The sequence below is a fragment of the Panthera leo genome, chromosome E2 (genome assembly GCF_018350215.1).
Source record: "Panthera leo isolate Ple1 chromosome E2, P.leo_Ple1_pat1.1, whole genome shotgun sequence".
NCBI classification, from domain to species: Eukaryota; Metazoa; Chordata; class Mammalia; order Carnivora; family Felidae; genus Panthera; species Panthera leo.
Window position 1 is genome coordinate 15198514 of NC_056693.1, and position 23467 is coordinate 15221980.

The 23467-nt window shown below is 51.4% G+C and overlaps 2 protein-coding genes across 2 annotated transcripts; both read left to right on the forward strand.

Moving 5' to 3' along the window:
• Positions 1-299: 299 nt before the first annotated feature.
• On the forward strand, positions 300-9108 carry ECH1 (enoyl-CoA hydratase 1). The gene is made up of 10 exons (XM_042920191.1): positions 300-407; positions 1281-1476; positions 1615-1703; positions 6842-6966; positions 7054-7102; positions 7303-7367; positions 7999-8069; positions 8162-8233; positions 8483-8633; positions 8814-9108. Exons 1-10 carry the CDS (start codon positions 368-370, stop codon positions 8916-8918), a joined length of 963 nt encoding a protein of 320 aa, XP_042776125.1. The 5' UTR covers positions 300-367; the 3' UTR covers positions 8919-9108.
• Positions 9109-10380: 1272 nt separating this feature from the next.
• On the forward strand, positions 10381-17304 carry LGALS4 (galectin 4). The gene is made up of 9 exons (XM_042920373.1): positions 10381-10593; positions 10894-10982; positions 12301-12505; positions 14795-14929; positions 16085-16123; positions 16313-16342; positions 16621-16709; positions 16852-17017; positions 17099-17304. Exons 1-9 carry the CDS (start codon positions 10381-10383, stop codon positions 17243-17245), a joined length of 1113 nt encoding a protein of 370 aa, XP_042776307.1. The 3' UTR covers positions 17246-17304.
• Positions 17305-23467: the final 6163 nt, after the last annotated feature.

Genomic DNA, 23467 nt, shown 5'->3' on the forward strand with positions numbered 1-23467 from the left:
CTTTTCAGTTAACATAGTACAAGGGCATGATTACAAAGTTGCAGCGCTGCAGTTATTCTGCCATTACGTCCTTGAACATTTCAGCTGTTTCCAACTTTTCCATCATTATAAAACAGTCCCCTGATGAATTATCCGGCAGCAACAGGCCAGGTTCCTACTGGGGCAAAGGTCTCATTTCTAAACTAATAGGCGAACTCAGAAAACTATTTCCGGTTGCCCTTAGTAAAGATGGCGGAAATACTGGCGTCACCGCCAGTCAGGCTGCGGCATCAATGCCCTCGCCAAACATGGTGGCCTCGCGCCCGCCCCCTTGACTTCCTTCTGTCTGGTCACTCCCGACTACAACTCAGTGGCGGAGGTGGCAGAGATGGCGGCCTCTCTCAGGTTCCCAGATCTGCTGATACGGCGTGAGTCACCTCGGCCTCTGGGAGTCCCTAGCTCTGTCGTGCTGTCGTAGCCACCGTAGGGTGGGGAAGCCTGTCCCGGGTCACGGTCTGAGCGCTTTCAACACAGGGGTGCACGTGCTTCCAGCCAAAGAGCTCCCTAATTCTGCAGGCTGTGTCTTACAATAGGGTGACGGACAGCTTGGTATTCCCAGTCTGGGGTCCCTCCTTCCCATGCTAAAGGGTCCGAAGTAGTGCAGGCACTGGGGCCACTGACAAGTGCACTCCTAATCTTCAAGTTGTTTTTGTTTTTGTTTTTGTTTTTTAATGTGTATTTATTTTTGAGACAGAGAGAGACAGAACATGAACGGGGGAGGGTCAGAGAGATGGAGACACAGAATCGGAAGCAGGCTCCAGGCTCTGAGCCATCAGCCCAGAGCCCGACGCCGGGCTCGAACTCACGGACCGTGAGATCGTGACCTGAGCTGAAGTGGGACGCTTAACCGACTGAGCCACCCAGGCGCCCCTTGTTTTTGTTTTTTAAGTTTATTTATTTTGAGAGAGACAGAGAGCGAGTGGGGGTGAGGTGGCACAGCGCGGGGGGGGGTGGGTGGGGGGCGGCAAGGAGAGAAAGAATCTTAAGCAGGCTCTGCGCTGTGAGCGCAGAGCCCAGTTTGGGGCTCAAACTCACGAATAGTGAGATCATGACCTGAGCCAAAACCAAGAGCCCAAGGCTTAGCCGACTGAGCCACCCAGGCGCCCCTGCCCCGAGGTTTCTTAGGGGCCTGTGTTCCCCAATCTGACATCACTGAGAAGTAATGTGTGCCCTCTGCCCTTGATGGCTCTGTGACCCCAATCTGGGGTCATCAAAGGCTCTTCTTTCCTTTTTCTCCCCAGGCCTGATGGCTCCCACTCCTCAGGGTCTCAGCCTTAGCCTTCGCCCCATGAGCTCCAAAGCACAAGAAGAGGCCCCCAAAGAAGCGCCAGACCACAGCTATGAGTCCCTTCGAGTGACCGCTGCTCAGAAACACATTCTCCACGTGCAGCTCAACCGGCCTGAGAAGAGAAATGCCATCAACAGGGCCTGCTGGAGGTAGGGCCTGCAGATCACCGAGGGAGGCCTGCCTGCCGGAGGAGGCAGGGGCTGAGGGAGTGGGCAGGGGTGGGGCGTGGGGGTCGGGTGACCTGAGGGCAGGGGATACGCAGCCCTTCCCTCCTTGCCCCTCCACAGAGAGATGGTAGAGTGCTTCAGCAAGATAGCCCAAGACCCTGACTGCCGGGCTGTGGTGATCTCTGGTGCAGGAAAACTGTTCACTTCAGGTACCGGGTGCCCTCCACCCCCACCCCTGCCACTGCTCCTGGCAATGGAACAATGTTTTTTGTTTTTGTTTTTTTTTTTTAATGTTTATTTATTTTTGAGAGAGACACACACAGAACGCAACTGGGGGAAGGGCAGAGAGAGAGGGAGACACAATCCAAAACAGGCTCCAAGCTGTCCGCACAGAGCTCAACACAGGGCTTGAACCCATGACCCGTGAGATCATGACCTGAGCCGAAGTCGGATGCTTAACTGACTTAGCCACTCAGGTGCCCCAAACAATGCTTCTTAATTAAGGTTTTAACCAGCTTCTAACTTCCACTTTTATCTTTTTTTTTCTCTTTAATTTAAAGCATTCAAATCTCAAAGTTAGTCCAACAGAATATGGACAGGATGATGGGCTTTGAAGTCTGATCTTGACCAAGGCCCTTAACCTCTCAGTTGTTGTTTTTTTTTCATGTCACTAAAGTGTATTATAATAAGATGCTTTCATATAATTATTTAACACACACGAACTGATTTCCAATTACATGTCTATTCGGAGTTTTATTGTGCCACAGGACTGTTCTTCAGACGGGATAATTTCCACTGACCACATTCACTGACTGCTTTGTCATCGCTGTTCTGCTTGTGAAGCCCATCCAGTGATCTTTTTTTTTTAAATTTCAGATACTGTAGTTTTCGGTTCTCAAATTTCCATTTGGTTCTTTTTTATATTTTGCCATTTCTCTACTGAAGTTGCGTATCTCGTTATTTGTCGTTTTTCTTTGCACTGTTGATCATAGTTATAACCACTGTTTTAAAACTCTTTAAAGCTTACCCATTTATTTTGAGAAAGCAAGAGCAAAAAAGAGAGAGAGAACGAACAGGGGAGGGGCAGAGAGAGAGGGGGAGAGAGAGAAACCCAAGTAGGCCCCGCGTTGTCAGCACAGAGCCCGATGCGGGTTCCCGATCTCATAGACCGTGAGATCGTGAGCTGAGCCAAAATCAAGAGTTGGCACTTGGCTGAGCCACCCAGGTGCCTGTTTCCCGATTCCAACATCTGGGTGACTTTGGGGTCAATCCCTGTTCATCGTCTTTTCTCTTGAACAACTGGGTCTCATCCTTCTTTTTGTTTGCATTTGGAATAAGTTTGGATTGCACCCTGGATATTGGACTATGGAAGGACGTGGGAACTTGGATGCTATCCTGGACCCGGCAGAGAGGGTGGAGGTTCCTGTGTTAGCGGCCGAGTTGGAATCAGTTTTTAAATCTCTTGCTGGGCTGCATGCATGGTTCATGGATCAGGAAGAGATTCGGGCAGAGTTTATCCACAGAATTTGGGGCTCCCCTCTCTGGCTCTCTCTTCTTTTCTGGAATTTCCCCCCACACTTTCCAGCAGCTACGGTCACCCTGGACTCTGTTTTCTGGTTCTTCAAGCACCACTTGCAACCTCGCCTCAGTCTAGAAACTTTAACAACCCCCACCTCACTTGGTGCCAGTCCCTTCTTTTAAGTGATAACTTCCTAGGGCGCCTGGGTGGCTCCGTCGGTTGAGCATCCTGACTCTTGCTCTTGAACTCAGGGTCATGAGTTCAAGCCCTGCGTTGGGCTCTGCGCTGGGTGTGAAGCCTGCTTTAAAAAAAAAAGAAAAGGTGGGGCGCCTGCGTGGCTCAGTCGGTTAAGCGTCCGACTTCGGCTCAGGTCACGATCTCGCGGTATGTGAGTTCGAGCCCCGCGTCGGGCTCTGTGCTGACTGCTCAGAGCCTGGAGCCTGTTTCCGATTCTGTGTCTCCCTCTCTCTCTGCCCCTTCCCCGTTCGTGCTCTGTCTCTCTCTGTCTCAAAAATAAATAAACGTTAAAAAAAAAAAAAATTAAAAAAAAAAAGAAAAGAGGGGCGCCTGGGTGGCTCACTCAGTTGGGCGTCCGACTTCGGCTCAGGTCATGATCTCACGGGCCATGAGTTCGAGCCCCGCGTCGGGCTCTGTGCTGACAGCTCAGAGCCTGGAGCCTGTTTCCGATTCTGTGTCTCCCTCTCTCTCTGACCCTCTCCTGCTCATCCTCTGTCTCTCTCTGTCTCAAAAATAAATAAATGCTAAAAAAAAAAAATTAAAAAAAAAAAAAAAGAAAGAAAGAAATTAAGTGATGACGTCCTCCGTCCTCCAGAATCTGCCCCATGCTGTCGGGCAGTGGTTTATATCTTGTCCACCCACACCACGCGTGCAGTTGTCATAGGTGGGCAGGTCCGTACCATATTACGCATACGTAATATATGTATATACGCATATGTAATATATGTATATACGCATATACAGGTCCGTACATATATTATATGTATTATGTATATAATTATGTATATTTTTAAGAGCTCGAGGGAGCGAGGGGCAGAGAGAAAGGGAGAGAGAGAGAGAGAGCGCGGAGCTGACGAAGGGGCCCGATGTCACGAAACTCAAGATCGTGATCTGAGCCAAAGTCGGACGCTTCACCGACGGAGCCACCCAGGCACTCCGAGTAGTTCGTACCTTAGAGGGGGACACCTGATCCCGTGGTCTGCGGTCCTTTACTGCGAGGGGTTGGAAAAGCCAGGGCGTGCGCGTCCCGGTGGTGCAGGGAAGCCAGAAAAGCCACTGAAAGGAGGTGTCCCAAGTGCCAAGCTGGGCTTGCTCTGGGAGTCAGCATGGGTTCTGCGGAGCCGCCCAGGCTTCACAGACGTGGGCGCAGAAGCCAGCAGGTGCCGAAATGGTAACTGTGATGCCATTAGTGGGGTGTGAAGGGCCTCTGGGGCTGTCTCTCGCCTTTAATTGTTGCCATCTCTCCATCAGCTCTCAGGAGGGTGTTACCCCCATTTTGTGCAGGAGAAACCCAAGGCCCAGAGGAGGAAGTGGCCTGGCCAAGGCTGGGGGCGGGGGCGCGATCCTGTCTTCCTCGTATTTAACGTGCACCAAGTTAGCCCTACCCCTCAGCCCCAAATTCTCAGGTCTCACTTCTTTCAACCAGCTGTGGAGGCAGTGAAGCCCCAGAAGATTGGGGATGTAGCCAGATGTGGGAATGGTTTTCCTGGTTTGTCAGATAGCATCGTTCAGAGGCAAAGGGACGAGAAGGATGAACCCCAGGAAGAAAAAAGTGAAGGATGATTCTGCTCAGAATCATCTCCTGGCAAGGCCTCCCTCAGAGAAAAAGCCAGAGTTTGCCCCCTGGCCGGTGAGGCCCCATACCCTCTGCCCCCTAAAGCTCTCCAACCTTGACTCTTCCCACTTTCCCCTTCACTCACTACACTGCAGCGATGCTGACCGCCCCGTGCTCCTCATACAGCCCAGGGGCATTCCTACCACAGGACCTTTGCGCTGGCCCTTCCTGACATTTGGAACTCTCTGATCCCAGCTAGCCCCATAGCTCCCTCCCTCTCCTTCCTCAGATCTTCACTCAAAAGTCACTTTGTCAATGAGAGGGTCCATGACCACCCCATTTAATACTGCAACAGCCCTCACTGCACACACACACACACACACACACACATTCCATTCCACTTCCCTGCTGTAATTTTCTTTCAGCACTGTCACCACCCGACAAAGTGTATTTTCTTTTCTTTTTTTAAATTTTTTTTAATGTTTATTCATTATTGAGAGATAGAGAGAAACTGAGCATGAGCAGGGGAGGGGCAGAGAGAGGGGGAGACACAGAATCTGAAGCAGGCTCCAGGCTCTGAGCTGTCAGCACAGAGTCCGACGCGGGGCTCGAACTCACCAACCGTGAGATCATGACCTGAGCCGAAGTTGGACGCCCAACCGACTGAGCCACCCAGGCGCCCCTGTATTTTCTTATTCGTTTGTCTTCCCCCCCACTGAGGGGCAGCTCAGTGAGGGCAGGGACTGTTGCCTATACTGTTCGCTTACTGAACACCTCCTGTGCCCTGGGCTCAGTTTAGGCACTGGGGATGCGGGAGTGGGCAAAAAGACAAAACTCCTCCACTCATAGAGCTCACGTCCTGGAAAAGGAGATGGGCCGTCGAAATAAGCACGTAATTCTGTGGTAACAAGAGGGCAGTGTAGGAGATGAGACAGAGAAAATGAGATAGAGGATGACGGGGCTGCTGTTTAGCCCGCGTGGCTGAGGTGGGCTTCTCTGAGGAGATGACTTTCGGGCCGTGGCCTGGACAGAATGACGGGGTCAGTCTTCTTCTTCTTCTTTTTTTTTTAAGTGTATCTATTTATTTAGAGAGATAGCAGAGAAGGGACAGAGAGAGGGAGAGAGAGAATCCCAAGCAGGCTCTGCACAGTCAGTGTGGAGCCTGACACGGGGCTCGAACCCAACGAGCCACACGAGATCGTGCCCTGAGCTGAAACCAAGAGTCAGATGCTTCACCGACGGAGCCACCCAGGCGGCCCTGGAACGGTTGGAGGCCTCTGTGCCCAAAGGAACGGGCTAGGGACAGTGTTCAGGAGGGCTGGTAAGGTCCCGGCACATACCTTGTATTTTCTTCTAAGTAAGTGGGGTGGGAGGGAAGAAAAGGCCCCCTGACATGCTCACAAGTTCTCTTGGCTGTGTGTGGGAAATGGTCGGGGCAGGGAACAGGGAGCCCAGGAGAAAGTGTTTTAGCCAGAGTAGAGGTCATGGAGAAGGATTAGTGGAGCAAAGGTTAGACTTTGGATCATCTTGCAGTTGGAGCCACGGAAACTCGCTCTCTCTCGAGTCTTCTCTCTGAGGGACCACTCCCACCACCGACTCCTGCCAAAAGCCTGTCTCCTGTGCCATCTGGCATAATGGTGACAAGCATGACCTCTGGAGCCAGTGCATGGTCCCGGGCTTACAATTCCAGTGCCGTTACTCACGAGCCAGTGTGACCTTGGGCAAGTGACTTTAATGTCCGGTGCCTCAGTTTACTCCCAGTAAAACTGGCGATGGTAATAGCCACCTCATAGGGTCGTTGTGAGGATAAAGTGAGTAACGGCCCTATCAATGTCAGCATTTATGTATTTCACACCCCATATGCGATCCCTGGCAAAGCCCTGTGTGAGCGGCTTTCTCGAAACACTGGCGGTGGTGTGGGGGTTCAAATCTGCCAAGTCTGAGTTCTGACCGCTAGTTGGGGCAGTGGATGGGGAGGGAGGGTGCCTGGGGGGGAGGGGGGGTACTACGTGAGCCTCCTCGTGCCTCCCCACCAGGCATCGACCTCACGGACATGGCTTCGGATATCCTCCAGCCCCAAGGAGATGATGTGGCCCGCATCAGCTGGCAGCTCCGTAACCTCATCAGCAGATACCAAGAGAGCTTCAATGTCATCGAGAAGGTGCAGGGGCAGGCAGGGCACCACCCCCAGCCCCGTCCACCTCTTCCAGACCAGCCCTGACCACCACCCGCTTCCGTTCCCTTGCAGTGCCCTAAACCGGTGATCGCCGCCATCCACGGGGCCTGTATTGGTGCGGGTGAGTACGCAGACACCCGCCACGCATCCGGGCACCCACGCTGGCCGGGCGCCTATGGGCTGCCGCCCTTCCGCCTCGGCCACTGACCGCCAGCCTCAGATCAGTTGCTAGCTCAACTCGGTCCAGGGGTGCGACCCCACCACCTGGGAGGAGGGGTTGGTTCCTGTGGTTGCTTAATGCCCCTGGCCTCCACCTCGCAGGCGTGGACCTCGTCACTGCGTGTGACATCCGGTACTGTGCCCAGGATACTTTCTTCCAGGTGAAGGTGAGCCGTCCTCCCCGAGCTTCTGTGTCCTCGGATCCTGCATAGAGCTGGGCAGCGAGTGGCTGGGTGGGGGCAGAGCAGTGACAGGGGAGGCTAAGGGAGCGGGGTGGGGGAGAAGGGAGGGCTTGGAGTGAGCCCGGAGGGCTTCACGGAAGAGTCAAGCAGAACTGCACCTTAAAAAGTAACACTTTTGGCCATGAAGGAAGTCAAGGGGAGGCCATGCAGTCTACGTGGGGTTAGGAGTGAGTAAAGGTACGGGGGTGGAGATGCGGCTGGGGTTGCTGCTGGGATCAGTCCTGGAGAGGACGTAGACAGGATGGAACCCGTAGAGGCAGGAAGGGGGTCAGATGGGCAGAGTTTGAGGGCTTCCCTCTGGAGATAGACGTGGCCGACCCTAAGAAGTTGGGAGGGCAGAGGAATTGGGAAGTGGGCTGTATTCTAGGCTGAAAGAAGTTACCTGAGTAAAAGCATGTGGATGGCAATGAAATGGGGTGTTGGGGGGGGGGGCAGTCTCTGAGGTGGGTATGGAATGTGCCTCTACAGTAAATACGGAATTTCACTGGCACTGAGGTTACACGGTGGGGGGCAGTATCGGGCACAAACCAAGCTCTAATACGATGGCCCGCCCCAGGAGGTGGACATAGGTTTGGCAGCTGATGTGGGAACGCTGCAGCGACTGCCCAAAGTCATCGGAAACCAGAGGTGAGCGGAGCAGCCGAGGGAGGGGACCCCGGGCATCTCCCGGGCCCAGGATGAGGGCCGTCCCGTGATAGGCTTTCCCCGCTTTCTTGCAGCCTGGTCAACGAGCTGGCCTTCACTTCCCGCAAGATGATGGCTGATGAGGCCCTGGGCAGTGGTCTGGTCAGGTAGGGGCCGAGGCCTGGGCTGGTTGAAGGCTCCGGCGCAACCTGGGCAGGGCTCTTTGGGTCCCCGTGTATCTTCACAGATTCCACTCTCTGGGTGGTCAACTCTTTATTCTGGGGTCCAGTGCCCTGCTCTGATTGGTCTCTCTCACTGGGCGGTTTTCCGCTTTCCACTGTGGTTGGCCAATTCTTCATCCGTGGGAACCTTCCCAGAACCCCCCACACCCCATTACGGATTCCCTTCGTCCGCAGCCGGGTGTTCCCAAACAAGGAGGACATGCTTGAGGCAGCCTTCACCCTGGCGGAAGAGATTTCCACCAAGAGCCCTGTGGCAGTGCAGAGCACCAAAGTCAACCTGATCTATTCCCGCAACCATTCCGTGGCCGAGAGTCTCAACTACATGGTAAGGCTCTCCGTCCAGCCAATCACAGCCCCTCTCCAGTCCCAGAGCGACCAATCAGGGCCCCTGCAAGCAGACCTCTGCAGGCCTTGCCCTCCGATTGGTGCGCTGTCTCTTCCCTGTTTTTCATTGGCCCAACTCCATTCCCTGCCCTTGCCATTATGCTCCACCCTCTTCATCCAGGCCACCTGGAACATGAGCATGCTGCAAACCCAGGACATCGTTAAGTCTGTCCAGGCTGCATTGGAGAAGAAGGACCTGAAGAGCGTGAACTTCTCCAAGCTCTGAGAGCCCCCACGGGCCAGGCCTTGCCCCTTGTCCCACCTCATGCCAGTTTCCTCATCCACAGAGAAGGAGGATTAGTGAGGATCGTCGCCTCCGTGCCTTCATGCCTGATCTCCCAATTTATAGCTGGGACACTGATTTCCTCATGCCCAGGGCCTTATCTTCACCCAAACAATAAAGCTACTTAAGGAACCCGGTGTCTTTATTGCAAAGAGAGGAGAGGCAGCAAGGAGCCAAGATGCGCCTACAGCGGTGCTGAATGTTGGGGACAGAGATTCGGCCAATGGGAATGGGAGCCACGCAGGCGATGCCCATTCAGAGCTGGCAGTGGGCAGCCCAGGGCCAATAGAAAGTCTGGCAGGGGCGGGGCAAGCAAAAGTCAGTGCCTTCTGCGGGCCTAAGGGCTGCGGCTGGTCTCCCTGCCTGCTCCAGGCTCCAGAGCACCCTTCACCCTGCCTGGCACCCACTCACTGCATAGCCTAATGGGATGCGACGCTGGAGTCTGGCTAGAGTTCTGCTGCTACCCAGTCTCGGGCCAACAGCCTCACTTCTTTAAGCTTCAGGTTTTCATGTCCGTAGATAAGCCCAACCTCCTGGGTTTACGTTTAGAACGAATGCAAGAGGCCAAGGATTAATTTAATGCCTTCTATATGCCAAGTCCTGTTCTGAGCATTTATTCCCTGAGTGACTCCTTTCAAGGCTTCTATGAGGTCGATACTACTAATAATCCCCCTTTTACAGTTGGGCAAATCGGGAAATTGAGGTTCAGGCCAAACTAATGCAAGACCAAACAGCCAGGAAGTGGCCAAGGCAAGATCTGAACCCAGCACCCCTGGCTCCAGAAGTCGTGATCTGTGCAGTCCAGGGCACCCGGGTGGCTCATTCGGTCGGGCAGCCGACTTCAGCTCTCGTGTTTTGTGAGTTCGAGCCCCGCGTCCGGCTCTGTGCTGACAGCCCGGAGCCTGCTTGGGATCTGTGTCTCCCTTTCTCTGCGCCCCTCCTCCTGCTCGTGCCCTGTCTGCCAAAAATGAGGAAATGCTAAGAAATTTTTTAATTAATTATTTATTTAATTAAAAACTATACAGTCCAGTGTGCACGGGTCCGGCATGCAGTGGGCATGCAAATGCCTTCCGCAGTTCCTAAGAGTGTCCAGGGCATCCAGCTCCTCCCTGCTTTCACCCACTCCCATTGCCCATCTGTCACAGGTCGCGCCTGCAGCCTTGCCCTGCCCAACCCTCCTGGACTCACCCTCCCTCTGCTAACAAAGGTCTGGGCAGGCTTTTATGGGCTCTGATAAGGCCCTGGCGGGGCTGAAGTTCACTACACTTCCTCTTTGCGGAAGGGCCTGAAGGAGGGGGCTCTGACCTGAGTCCTCCTGACCTGACCCAGATAGATGAACTGGGTTCTGACTGGTTACCAGTGAGGCTAGTAAGAAAAGGGACACAAGGGGGTGCCCTAGAAAAAGATGGGAGCCGGGAATGCCCCGGAAGAGGGGCCCTGTGGACCCTGCCCCGCCAGCCACTCCCTTATCCTCGGGTATAAGAGCCACCCCCCTCCTGCCATCTGCCACCATTCCCCACTCCTGCACCTCTTCTCACCGGACGACGACGAGCCACCAGCCCTGCCTCTCAAGATGGCCTATGTCCCTGCACCCGGCTACCAGCCCACCTACAACCCGGTGAGATAGCGGCCCAGGCCCCAACCGCAGGCCCCGGCTTAGTTTCACCCTGAACCTCACACACCAATTTCCTCTCATCCTGATTCCTCAGAGGTGCCCCCGCCCCCAACCTTGACTCTGATTTACCCGATACTGACCCTGGGGCTTGATTTACTCCCATCCTGACGCCCTGGCTCTTCATATCCACACTGACGCTCGGCTCTCTTCACCTTCCCGCGGACCCTTCACCCCTAGTGTCCCAATGAGAGTGCGGGGGGGCTTCTCGATGAGGGGTAAAGCCTCACCAGGCCCCTTCCACAGACTCTGCCCTACAACAAGCCCATCCCGGGTGGTCTCTGCATCGGAATGTCTGTTTACATCCAAGGAGTGGCTAGCGAGCACATGAAGAGGTAAGGCACTCCCCTCCAGCCAGGCTAGGCTAGGAGGGGCTACAAACAGGGGCTTCCGCCCTAATGCAGAAGACCTTCTTCCTTCCTGCTTGGAAAGGGGAGCTCTGTGCCCCTGCACCCGATGGCCAAAGATCAGCCCTAGCCCCTGGGCCGTCCAGGACTTGGTGACCAGGAGCAGGGAGCCTGGGGGCTGGGAGGCATCAGGGAGGCTCACGGAGAGAGGCAGCCCAGCCCGGGAGCTGGGATGTTGGACTGGAATTGATGGGCGTGATAGCATGAATTCAGATCACAGGCTCTGAGCTCGGCCTGGCCAGCTCTGTGACTGGCCAACCGTGTGACCGGGGAAAGGCACCATGCCTCTCTGTGCTTTAGATTCCCGGCTGTAAAACGGGATTGTCTTGAGGGTTCAATGTGTAAAACTGGAAAGTAAGCACTAAAATAAGTCTTAACATTTTTTTAGGGCCTTAAAATGGTGATAAAGATGGAAGCGAGCTGAAGGCATTGTTGTTTCTCGCTCGTTGGTTTTTTGGTCATTTTGGGCCCACTGTGTGCCTAGGCACTGGGGACAGAGCAGTCGACAGGGCCAAGATCTCTGCCCACAAGGAGCTGACATCCTAGTAGAGCGGAGAGGTGAAAGACAAAAATCAAATCTGTAATCAAAATCAAAAATCAAAGTGGTGATAAGTGCTAAGCAGACAAACTGGGAAAGGAGTTGGGGAATGGATGTGGGGGGGAGGGACCCTGTGGCATTGTCCCTTTAAATAGGGTAGCGGGGTGGGAACCCTTCAAAGACCCACAGAAGAGGAGAGAGGGAGCCTGGGAGTATAGGCGGATAGAAAGAACAGCCCTTGCAAAGGCCCTGAGGTGGGGGTGTGTGTGCCCAGTTGGAATAACTTCAGGGATGCTGGCCTGAGGGAAGGGGTGGGTCATGTGGGTTCCTAGGTCCCCCCTGGCTGCTGGTGGGGAAAGGCCTCCAGGTCAGGGAGGGAGCAGAGAGGTTCCTAGGACAATGCCCGGCCCTTGGAAATGCAGGAGTCCCAGCTGTAGTCTTATTTAAAGTTGGCAGGGGCTGGGGGGGCGGTGGTCTGGTTAAGGGAAGGGAATAAGCACGGCAGTCCTCCTGGACTCCAGGGCACTACCCCCGCCCCCCTCTCTCGGGTCAGCAGTGCCCAAGTGTGCTGTCCCGTTTTGTCGTTCCCCAACCCCCCTCCAGCCCTGTCAGGGAAGTGAGAACCCGGTAGGTCTGAGCGGGCTTCCAGGAGGAGGGCCCGGTGAGCAGGCAGGTGGGGCCGGGGAACAGCCCTTCCTGTCCCACCAGGTTCTCCGTGAACTTCGTGGCGGGGCAGCACGCGGGGTCAGATATCGCCTTCCACTTCAATCCCCGCTTCGATGGCTGGGACAAGGTGGTCTTCAACTCCATGCAAGGCGGCAAATGGGGCAGCGAGGAGAAGAAAAGGAGCATGCCTTTCCGCAAGGGCACCGCCTTTGAGCTGGTGTTCATGGTCCAGGCCGAGCACTACAAGGTCTGAGCTTGGGGGCGGGGCCTCCCTCCTCCCTAACCCCCCTTCCTCCTCCCTGCTGCCTCCCTCTCCCTCCCTCTCCACCTTCCTTCCTCCCTCTCTTCCTCTCTTCCAGCTGTGCCTCCCCCTGCTCCCCCCTCCTCCCCTTCTCCTACTTCTCCCCCTTCTCCCCCTCCTCCTCCCCTCCTCCCTCTCCCCTCCCCCTTCCCACCTCACTTTTTTCTTTTCCTTCTTTCCTGCCTATTAAACATTTTTTCTCTTAAACAATTTTTTTTTTTTTCTCACGTTCCTCATTCCTATTCCTCTACTGTGGGCAGCCTTGTCATGTTTAACGTAGATCGCTTTGTTCCTCTGCATTCTTGCAAAATGCGTATTCTTGCTCTTTCTTCTGGAGAATTCTGAACACACACAAGAGGAGGCGCGGGTGCAGTGACCCGCTGGTCCCCTTGGCCAGCTCCAGTGGTCGTGAGCTCCAGGCCCCTGTGTTTGCATCCTTCCCTGACGCTTCCCTCTCATCTGATTTAAAAGCAAATCCCAGATATAATTTCGTTCATAAATATTTCAGTGCTTAAGAACATAGTCAGAAGGCCGTTACCATACCTCAAGCACTGACAATTCTTCCTGGGGTCCTCACATCCTGTCAGCCGTCCGGTGACCTCATAAATACCTTAAGGTGTGTTGTTGTTTTATTTTTTATTTATTTAAAAAAAATTTTTTTTAATGTTTATTTTTGAGACAGAGAGAGGCAGAGCATGAACGGGGGAGGGCCAGAGAGAGGGGGAGACACAGAATCCGAAGCAGGCTCCAGGCTCTGAGCTGTCAGCACAGAGCCCGACGCAGGGCTCGAACTCACGGACTTTGAGATCATGACCTGAGCTGAAGTCGGACGCTTAACCGACTGAGCCACCCAGGTGCCCCACGTGTTGTTGTTTTAAAGTTTGTTTTGAGAGAGAGAGGGAGCATGAGGGCAAGGGCTCAAGCAGAGGAGGGGCAGAGAAAGAGGGAGCGAGAGAGAATCCTGAGCAGACTCCGCACTGTCAGCACAGAGCCCAACACAGGCCTCGAACCCATGAACTGTGAGATCATGACCTGAGTCTTATCTGCACTTTGACTCCGCCTCCGGATAAGGCCCACACTCTGTGACTACTATGATGCAAGTATTTTTTTAAGTTTATTTGATTTTTGGGAGAGAGAAAGAGAGCACGTGCTCGCGTGCCAGTGGGGGAGGACCAGAGAGAGGGAGACAGAGAATCCGAAGCAGGCTCTGAGCTGTCAGCACGGAGCCAGAGATGGGGCTCGAACCCACGAACCGAACCATGAGATCATGACCCGAGCTGAAGCTGGACGCTTTCACTGACTGAGCCACCCAGGTGCCCCTATGCAAGTATTTTTAATTTTCTTAATTTTTTTAATTCTATTAAGCTTTATTTACAACAAATTTTTTATGCCTGTTTATTTTTGAGAGGGAGAGAGAAAGAGGGTGAGCGGGGGAGGGGCAGAGAGAGAGAGAGACACCGAATCCGAAGCAGGCTCCAGGCTCCGAGCTGTCAGCACAGAGTCGGACGCGGGGCTCGAACCCACAAACCGTGAGATCGTGACCTGAGCCGAAGTCGGACGCTTAACCGACGGAGCCACCTGGGTGCATCGCAAGTATTTTTTAAAACGTGTTACTGAAGTGCACAAAAGAGTGCGAGCCATGTGTACAGAGCTCGCTGGTGTTTCACAAAGACAACACACCCGTGGCACCAGCACCTAAGTCCAGAAATAAGACTCCTCCGGAGCTGGCTGTCAGCCCCATGCCCCCTGCCTGGCGCCATAAATAGAACCGTGAGGACACCAAGGACGCTGAGATATGATAACAAGGCTCCACACAGGATTTCCACAACGCCTTTGACATGCCTGGCTGGGTTTTAATGTTCCCATCAATCCCAGGGTGAGCCTCCAAAGGCTCAGAGAGGTGGAATGACTTCCCCGAGGTCACACAGCCAACGCGTCAGAGCTAGACTCGGGCCCATCTCCTTTGGCGCCGAAACCAAAACTCTGACTTGATTATCTCGCCATCGCTCTCCTGACTACATTCTCCATTGTCTCCCAGCCACCGGTCTCTGAGCTGCCCCTTGACCCCGCCTTGACCTCCGACCTGCAGACTCCGAGATTCCTGACTCTGTGGCTATCCCAGCTCGTCGTCCCCAAGACGCGTCTCCGAGTTAAAAAGATCTCTGTTCCCTGCTTCCTGTTTCTGCTTTCCCAAGGTCATGGGGGCTGACTCTGACCTCACCCCCTGCCCTCCAGGTGGTGGTAAATGGAAATCCCTTCTATGAGTTTGGGCACCGGCTGCCCCTGCAGATGGTCACCCACCTGCAAGTGGATGGGGACCTGGAGCTTCAATCAATCAATTTCATTGGCGGCCACGCCCCGCCAAGCCAGGTGGGTGGTGTCTCCTCACTTATGTGCCTGCTTCCTTCCTTAATTCATTCCCTCACCCCTTTATGTCCCCGAGCACCTGCTCCGTGCCAGGCCCTTCGCTGGCTGAGCCACAGACTCAGAGGCAACTAAGACAATCCACTGGGAAGACAAGACATTTCCCCAGGCAGTGTTGGCTCTAGGCGGTCAAGGCCGGGGTGGGAGACAGGAGGTTTGGGGAGTCCGAGGGGAAGGCTTCCGGGAGGAGGAGGAAGTCCGTCAGCTGAGTCAAGGAGCAAAGATAAGGAGGAACAAAAGCCACTTGGAAGAGTAGGCGAGTCCATGAGAAGTTACCCAACATTGCTAGTCACCGGAGAGAAACTCACTTCCAGTCACAAGGAGCTACCTCCCCCCGCCCGGCGAGAAGAGCTATCAAGGGAAAGGCACACAATACCGAGTGTGGGCGAGGCTGGGGAACTGGCCCGACACTCCCCTGGAAATGACTGGGCAGCGTCTGCGAAAGCTGAGCGGAGACACACGGGATGACCTAGAAACCCCATTCCCACGTCCACAGTGAACAGACAGGCACCAAAACACCCATAGCAGCACTTGGACTCTAGACGCCAGCCATGTCCTTCGGCTGAGGGCTCTCTACTCCCCAGCCTGTACGCCCCCGTCCCCCACCTCCTCGGGGAAAGTGCTCTGATGATCATCGGACCCATTTTACAGATGGGGGAACTGAGGAACAGAGACAGGAGGGAGCAGGACCAGGGAGGGTGCAAGAGTAGAATGCACCAGGCTCACCCTAAAGGGGTGGAGGGTCACTGTGTCCCGAAGATCCCTAAACGTGGCAATTTCCTCTCCATTAATGAGCCACCTGGGTGCCACTCTTTGACCCCAGAGTTCTCTTGGACCGCGGTCGTGGGGCTGCCCTGGGCAGGCATCCTTGACACCCCCCACCCCCAGGCCCTAGTTTAGGGTCTCCCTCATTGCCTGCCTTCCTACACACATTGCCTTTGTGTCCACAGACACCCATGGGCACGCCGGCAAACCCAGTAAGTACCTGTCGATGGGTGATGGAATTCTTGTGGTGGGGGCTTGGTGGCCTGAGGAGGTCTTGGGGCAGCTGAAGGACCCCCAGCCCCCCTCACCATTTCTGCCTTCCATTCATCTGTATAGGGTCCTGGACACACCCAGCAACTGCCAAGTAACCTGCCTGTAAGTGGGAGAATTGGGTGGCCACTTGGGGTGGGGGGGAGGGGTGGTGAGAAGTGCGAGGGGGGTCAAGGAGGTGGGCCCCCCCAGTTGTACTAATCCAGCACCCAGAGATACACCTGCATATAGTTGGTGTGCCATAAATATTTGTCAAATATTCTAGAATAACACCTCTCCTTCCTCACCTCACAGACCATGGAGGGACCCCCAATCTTCAACCCGGTAACGTGTCCCGTGGGCGTTTAGGGCTCTGTGGTGGGCAGTTTGTGGGGAAGCCGGAGCCGATGGTGGGCAGGGGGGCTCTGAGAGGGTGGGAAATAGAGTGGGCAGAGGGTGTTGGGGCGGGAGGTGGGGAGAGGGTGGGGTTGGTGGCCAGAGTGGGGAGGGGATGGGAGTTGGGGACATTTCCTAGGAGTGGGCACCCATCTCTGAAAATTTGTCCCTGCCTCTGGCTTCTGGTGACCTGAGAGGTGACAGGACCCCATGTTCTCCTCCCACAGCCCGTGCCATTCAGAAGGATCTTGCAAGGGGGGCTTACAGCCCGAAGAACCATCATAGTCAAGGGCTTTATACCCCCTACAGGCAAGAGGTACCCAGTCTGCACTGAAGCGGGGATCCTCAGCCCGCTTCCTCCTTCAGACCCAGGAGTCTGGGCCCCGGCCCCCTCCTCCCTCGGAGAACCAGGCACTGGCCCCCGTGTGACTCCCACCTCCTTCCCTCTCTGCCTTCAGCTTTGCGATCAACTTCATCGTGGGGTCCACGGGGGACATGGCTCTGCACATTAACTCCCGTCTGACTGAGGATACCGTGGTCCGGAACAGCTACCTGAATGGTTCATGGGGATCCGAGGAGAAGAAGATCTCCTACAACCCATTTGGTCCTGGGAAATTCTTTGATGTGAGTCGGGGGTCTCTTTCGCCCCCTTCCCTCCAGAGCCTGTGTCCTGGCCCTAGCCTCAAGCCTGCCCTCTCCCTGCAGCTGTCCATTCGCTGTGGCATAGATCGCTTCAAGGTTTACGCCAACGGCCAGCACCTCTTCGACTATTCCCATCGCTTCTCGGCCTTCCAGAACGTGGACGTCCTAGAGATCCAGGGTGATATCAACTTGTCCTACATCCAGATCTGATCTACTCCCAGAGCCATAACTCTTGGGGACACAGAGAGAAAGAGCCCACAGGACTCTCTTCTAAGCCCTTAATAAAATGTCTGAGGGTGTCTCATGCGTGTCCGTAACGTCCGTATCGCTGTTCCTTCCTTCCTTGGTTCGATCATACACTGTCCATTCAGCCACCTCATCACCTGTCCATCGATCTTCCCATCACAATAAATCTAGGAATATTCCAGACACAGATCTTGGGCTTGAAGTGTATCAACTCATTTGCTCCTCACAAAAACACCAGGAGATAGGAACTATTATTATCGTACTTCTGGAAAAGATGAGGAAACAGGCAAATTAAAATAAAGCAGGGGCGCCTGCGTGGCTCCGTCAGCCAGGCTGAGAGCTCAGAGCCTGGAGCCTGCTTTCGATTCTGTGTCTCTCTCTCTCTCTCTCTGCCCCTCCCCTGCTCACGGTCTGTTTCTCTCTTTCTCTCAAAAAAAAAAAAAAAAAAGTTAAATAAACATTAAAAAAAATTTTTAAGTAAAGCAAATTGCCCAAGGTCACACGGCACATAAATGGCAGAATGAGGATTCAAATCAAGGTGGTCTGGCTACACTCTTAGTCACTATACAACCCATTTTTCCATCCGTCCATGTATCCACCTGTCCATTCATCCATCGCCACATCCATAAATCTCTCCAAACATCCATCCAAGCATATGTTCATCTATCCACCTAAATACACAGTCGAGGACGCCTGGCTGGCTCCGTCGGTGGGGCAGTAACTCTTGACCTCGAGGTTGTGAGTTCGAGCCCCACACTGGATGTAGAGATTACTTTTTTTTTTTAATTAAAAGAAATTCTTTTTAGAACTTTTATTTATTTACTTTGAGAGAGAGAGAGAAAGAGTTGTGGGGTGGTGGGGGGAGAGCAGAGGGAGAGAAAGAGAGAGAGAGAGAGAGAGAGAGAGAGAGAGAGACTCCCAAGCAGATTCCATGCTCAGTGTGGAGCCTGACACAGGGCTCCCACAATCCTCGCATCGTGACCCAAGAGGAAATCAAGAGTTGGACGCTCAACTGACCGAACCACCCAGGCACCCCAGAGATTACTTAAAAATTTTTTTTGAAAATCTAAAACACAAAAAAACAAATAAATAAACATCCAACCATTCGTCCACTCACCATCACCTAACTCTCCACCTATCCAGCCGTTTGTACATCCATTCATCATCCAACCCTTCACTCAGCCATCTGACCATCCATCCATTCAAACATCTAACCATTTGTTTATTCACTCATCCATCTGTCTGTCCATTCAGCCATCCTTACATCCAACTTGCATTCACTCATTCATCTGTTCATCCCTCCAATTGTCCGTGCAATTCTCTGCCTTCCATCACATCCATCCATCCATCCATCTATCCATCTCTCCATGCGCCATTGATCCCTCTGACTAGGCATCGATTTCTTCATTCTCTACCTATCATGTCATCCATCCATATCTTTATGATATATTCTTCTATTCATTTCCAACTATTTGTCTGTTCATTTACCATTTCCTCTCTCCATCTGTCCACTAACCATCTACCATCCAGCCAATCATCCTCTTACCACCGCACCCTTGCATGGATTTAATCATTTGTTCATTTGTTTACACTTTCATTCACCCATTCATTCATTCCTTTGTCATTTCCTCACTTACTTGTTCACATATCCATTTATTCAGGCATTTCTCCGTGTCTATTCATTTGTTCGTTCATTCATTCATTCTGTTTATTGTCTCATTTATTCCCCTAATCTAGTTCTCAAATGTGGCTGTACATTGCAATCATCTGGAGAGATTTAATTAGAAAAAATTTTTTTAGAGAGGGGGAAGGGGCAGAGCGGGGGGTTGGGGGGGGGGAATAGAGGATCCAAAGCGGGCTCCTCGCTGACAGCAGGGAGCCCCATGTGGGGCTCTAACTAACCAACTAAGAGATTATGAAGTTGGATGTTTAGGGCAGCCACTACCCAGGTTGGCATGTCCCAGGGATGGCAGCGGAGGAACAAATCAGTAGCAGAGCCTGGAGGGGCTCAGCAAGAGGGATGGAAGAGCTGGAGAGGTCATGTTTGGTTTTCTATCGCTGCTGCAGCATGTTTGAAGAAATATGGCTACAGACTTGCCAAAGTTCACAAAAGCCATTAATCTATAGATCCAAGAAGTTTAATGACTTGCAAATAGGATAAATACAAAGAGATCCACACCTAGACCCATTATTGTCAAACTGCTGTAAAAAACATAAAAGACAGAGAAAACCTTGAAAGCAGGAAGTGAAGAACAGCTCGTCTTGTACAGCGTTAACAGCAGTACAATTAATAGCTACCCTTTTGTAGAAACAATGAAGGTCAGGGGCGCCTGGGTGGCTCAATCGGTTATGCATCTGACCTTGGTTTTGGCCCACGTCATGATCTCACAGTTCATGAGTTCGAGCCTTGCATCAGACTCTGTGCTGACAGCGCAGAGCCAGCTTCGGATCCTCCACCTCCCTCTCTCTCTGCCCCTCCCCTGCTCTCCCTCTCTCTCTCAAAAATAAATAAGCATTAAGAAAAAAAAAAAGCCAAAAAAAAACCAAAAAAAAAACCAACCCAAGGTCTTTGGGATCAGAGAAGATCAGAAAGGAGCTGAGCAGTTTCATGACTCAGTCAAGGCGCTAAAAGAAAAAGAAAACTATCAACAAATACTTCTATCTTCAACAAAACTGTATTTCAAAACCGAAAGCAAAATAAGGACAGTCCCAGATAAACGAAAGCCGACAATTCATTGTTAACAGAGCTGCCCTCTAGGGAATGCTAAAGGAAGTCCTTCACACTGAAACTGACATCAAATAGAAACTCAAATCCACGGGAGAAATGCGCCCTAGAAATTAGAAGTATGTAGATAGATATTTTTTAATGATATAAATATATGTTTTCTGTTTAGTTCTTTTGATTTCTTTTAAAATAGGATTGTATAAAGTGAAGGTGATAATACTAGGTTGTAGGGTACATAGCACATCTCTATGTTACGTATATAATAATTATAGCACACAAGGAGGGGAGGGAATAGGGATGTACGGAGCAATGCTGCTATATTTTACTGGAATTAAATCAGTTTTGGGGCGCCTGGGTGGCTCAGTGAATTAAGTGTCCGACTCTTGATTTCAGCTCAGGTCATGATCTCACGGTTTGTGAGTCTGAGCCCTGCGTGGGGCTCCATGCTGTCAACATGGAGCCAGCTTGGGATTCTCTCTCTCTCCCTCTCTCTGCCTCCTCCCTGCTCATGCTCTCTCTCTTTCTCTCTCTCAAGATAGATAAACTTAAAAAAATCTTTAAAAGAAAAATGAAGTTGACCGTCATAAGTAAAGAGGTACATTGTAATCACTAGAGTGACCACTCAAAACCCAGTTTTCAAAAAATACTGCTAAAAAAAACCAATAGAGGAATTTAAACGGTCCACTAAGAATTGTTTAACACAAAAGAAGGTAGTGACAGATTAACAGAGAGTAAAAACAGAGAGCAAAAAAGGCAGCCGTAAAGCCAGTTGTATCAATAATTACACCAAGTGTAAATGAAATAAATACTCCTATCAAAGGGCAGAGATTGCACTAACGAATCGAAAAAGCAGCCATTAGGCAATGCGGACATGCAGAAGCCTGGCTGTGTTCCCATAAAACTTGAGTCACGGGGGCGTCTGGGTGGCTCAGTCAATTGAGACTCCGACTTCAGCTCAGGTCATGATCTCATGGTTCGTGAGTTCAAGTCCCTCATCAGGCTCACTGCTGTCAGTGCAGAACCCGCTTCAGATCCTCTGTGTCCCTCTCTCTCTGCCCCTCCCCTGTTCATACTCTCTCTCTCAAAGATAAATAAAACATTACAAAAAAAAAAAAAACCCTTGAGTTATGGGTACTGAGACTTGAATTCCATATAATGTTTAGTGTTTTAGTGTTTTGAAATATCCTTTCTTTTATGTTTTCACCTATTTAAAAATGTAAAACCTATTCTTAGCCTGTGAGCCATACTCAATCAGGCAATGGGTGAGTTTGGCCACAGCCATAGTTTGGAAAGCTTCTTTCAGATGATTGCAACTCCACATATGTTTGAATGTAACTCCATGGAAGATCAGAGCCACACCACCTAAGTAGGCCACTCCTGGATCCTAACTTCAGAAACCGTGTAAGATCATACAAATTTTATGGTGCTGAGTTACGGGCTAACAGAAGCCTGCTTCTGTTTCTGTGTCTCCCTCTCTCTCTGCCCCTCACCCATTTGCACTCTGTCTCTCTCTGCCTTTCAAAAAAAAATGAATACATGTTAAAAAAAATTTTTTTTTAATAATAAAAAAAAGAAAGCAAGATCCAAGTATACGCTGTTTATAAAAGACACACTTTGGGGGAGCCTGGGTGGCTCAGTCGGTTGGGCGACTGACTTCAGCTCAGGTCATGATCTCTCAGTTTGTGAGTTCAAGCCCCACATTGGGCTCTGTGCTGACAGTTCAGAGCCTGGAGCCTGCTTCGGATTCTGTGTCTCCCTCTCTCTCTGCTCCTCCCCAATTACATTCTCTCTCTCTCTCTCTCAAAAATAAATAAACATTAAAAAAGATTAAAAGAAAAGACACACTTTAGATCTAAGACACCAGTAAGTTGAATATAAATGGAAGAGAAAAGATATATCATGCCAAGAGTAACCATGAGAGAGTAAGAAGGACAGAATTACTCTCAGACACAATAGATGTAAAAGAAATTGTACTAGAGACAAAGAGGGACATTTTGTAGTGATAAAAGGGACAATCCATCAGATACACACACACACACACACACACACACACGTACATGTATAGTAAATATATCATATATATATATATGTATACATATCAAGTAAAAACGTATATTTACAAGAGATCTCAAAATGCATGACAAATAGACTATTGAACAGCTATTAAGTTGTAGTAACCCTCTTTTAGCAACTGATAGAACAACCAGACAGAAATTAGTAAGGATTGAGACTACATAGACACTATCAATCACTTTACCTAACAGCTAACACTCCGCTTACCAAAAGCAGGACACACACACACACTATTTTCAAGCACGCTTGGAAATTCTCCAGAGAAGACCATAAAATAAGGCCATAAGTCGTAATAAATGTATGCAAATTGAAATCATAGAAAGTATGTTCTCTGACCTTAATGGAATTATGTTGGAAGCCAACCATAAAGAGAAATTTAGGAAATCTCCAAGTATGTAGAAATTAAACACCCTTCTAGGGGCGCCTGGGTGGCTCAGTTGGTCGAGCGTCCGACTTCAGCTCGAGTCATGACCTCACAGTTCATGAGTTTGAGCCCCCACATCAGGCTCTCTGTTGTCAGCACAGAGCCCTATTTGGATCCTCTGTCCCCCTCTCTCTCTGCTCCTCCCTGCTCACTCTCTATCTCACAAAAATAATAAACATTAAATAAAAACACCCTTCCAGATGACCCATGTGTCAAAGAAGAAATCAAGAGCTGGGTCGCCTGGTGGGGTCATTCCATAGAGTGTGACTCTTGATCTCGAGGTCATGAGTTTGAACCCCATGTTGGGTGTAGACATGACTTAAAAATAAAATCTTAATGGGGCGCCTGGGTGGCTCAAGTCGGTTGAGTGTCTGACTTCGGCTCAGGTCATGATCTCACCGTTCATGGGTTCAAGTCCTGTGTTGGGGTCTGTGCTGACAGCGCGGGGCCTGGAGCCTGCTTCGGATTCTGTGTCTCCTCTCTCTCTCCCCCTCCCCCACTCTTGCTCTGTCTCTCAAAAATAAATAAATGTTAAAAAATAAAAATAAAAATCGCTAAAAAAAGAAGAAATCAATAGTTAACATTTTTTTGAATCCTTACTATGTGTTAGTCACTGGGCTAACCATTCTTTCAATCCTTAAAACCACCCACTGAAGCAGAGATTCTTATATATCTTTTTACAAGTTTATTTATTTATTAAGATTATTTTATTATTTTTTTAATGCTTGCTTATTTTTGAGAAACAGAGACATAGCATGAGCAGGGGAGGAGCAGAGAGAGGGAGACACAGAATCAGAAGCAGGCTCCAGGCTCTGAGCTGTGCCTGACGCTGGGCTTGAACTCAAGGACTCTGAGATCATGACCTGAGCCGAAGTTGAACACTCAACCAACCGAGCCACCCAGGTGCCCCAAGCCTCCAACTCTTGATCTCAGTTCAGGTCAAGATCTCAGGGTTTAGGAGTTC

Coding starts and splice junctions, on each gene's coding strand:
- ECH1 (XM_042920191.1), top strand. CDS start 368: ATGGCGGCCTCTCTCAGGTTCCCAGATCTGCTGATACGGC. Junction 7,368..7,998: donor ATACTTTCTTCCAGGTGAAG/GTGAGCCGTCCT, acceptor GGCCCGCCCCAG/GAGGTGGACATAGGTTTGGC. Junction 8,234..8,482: donor CTGGGCAGTGGTCTGGTCAG/GTAGGGGCCGAG, acceptor CTTCGTCCGCAG/CCGGGTGTTCCCAAACAAGG.
- LGALS4 (XM_042920373.1), top strand. CDS start 10,381: ATGGGAGCCGGGAATGCCCCGGAAGAGGGGCCCTGTGGACCCTGCCCC. Junction 12,506..14,794: donor TCCAGGCCGAGCACTACAAG/GTCTGAGCTTGG, acceptor CCTGCCCTCCAG/GTGGTGGTAAATGGAAATCC. Junction 16,124..16,312: donor AACTGCCAAGTAACCTGCCT/GTAAGTGGGAGA, acceptor CTCACCTCACAG/ACCATGGAGGGACCCCCAAT.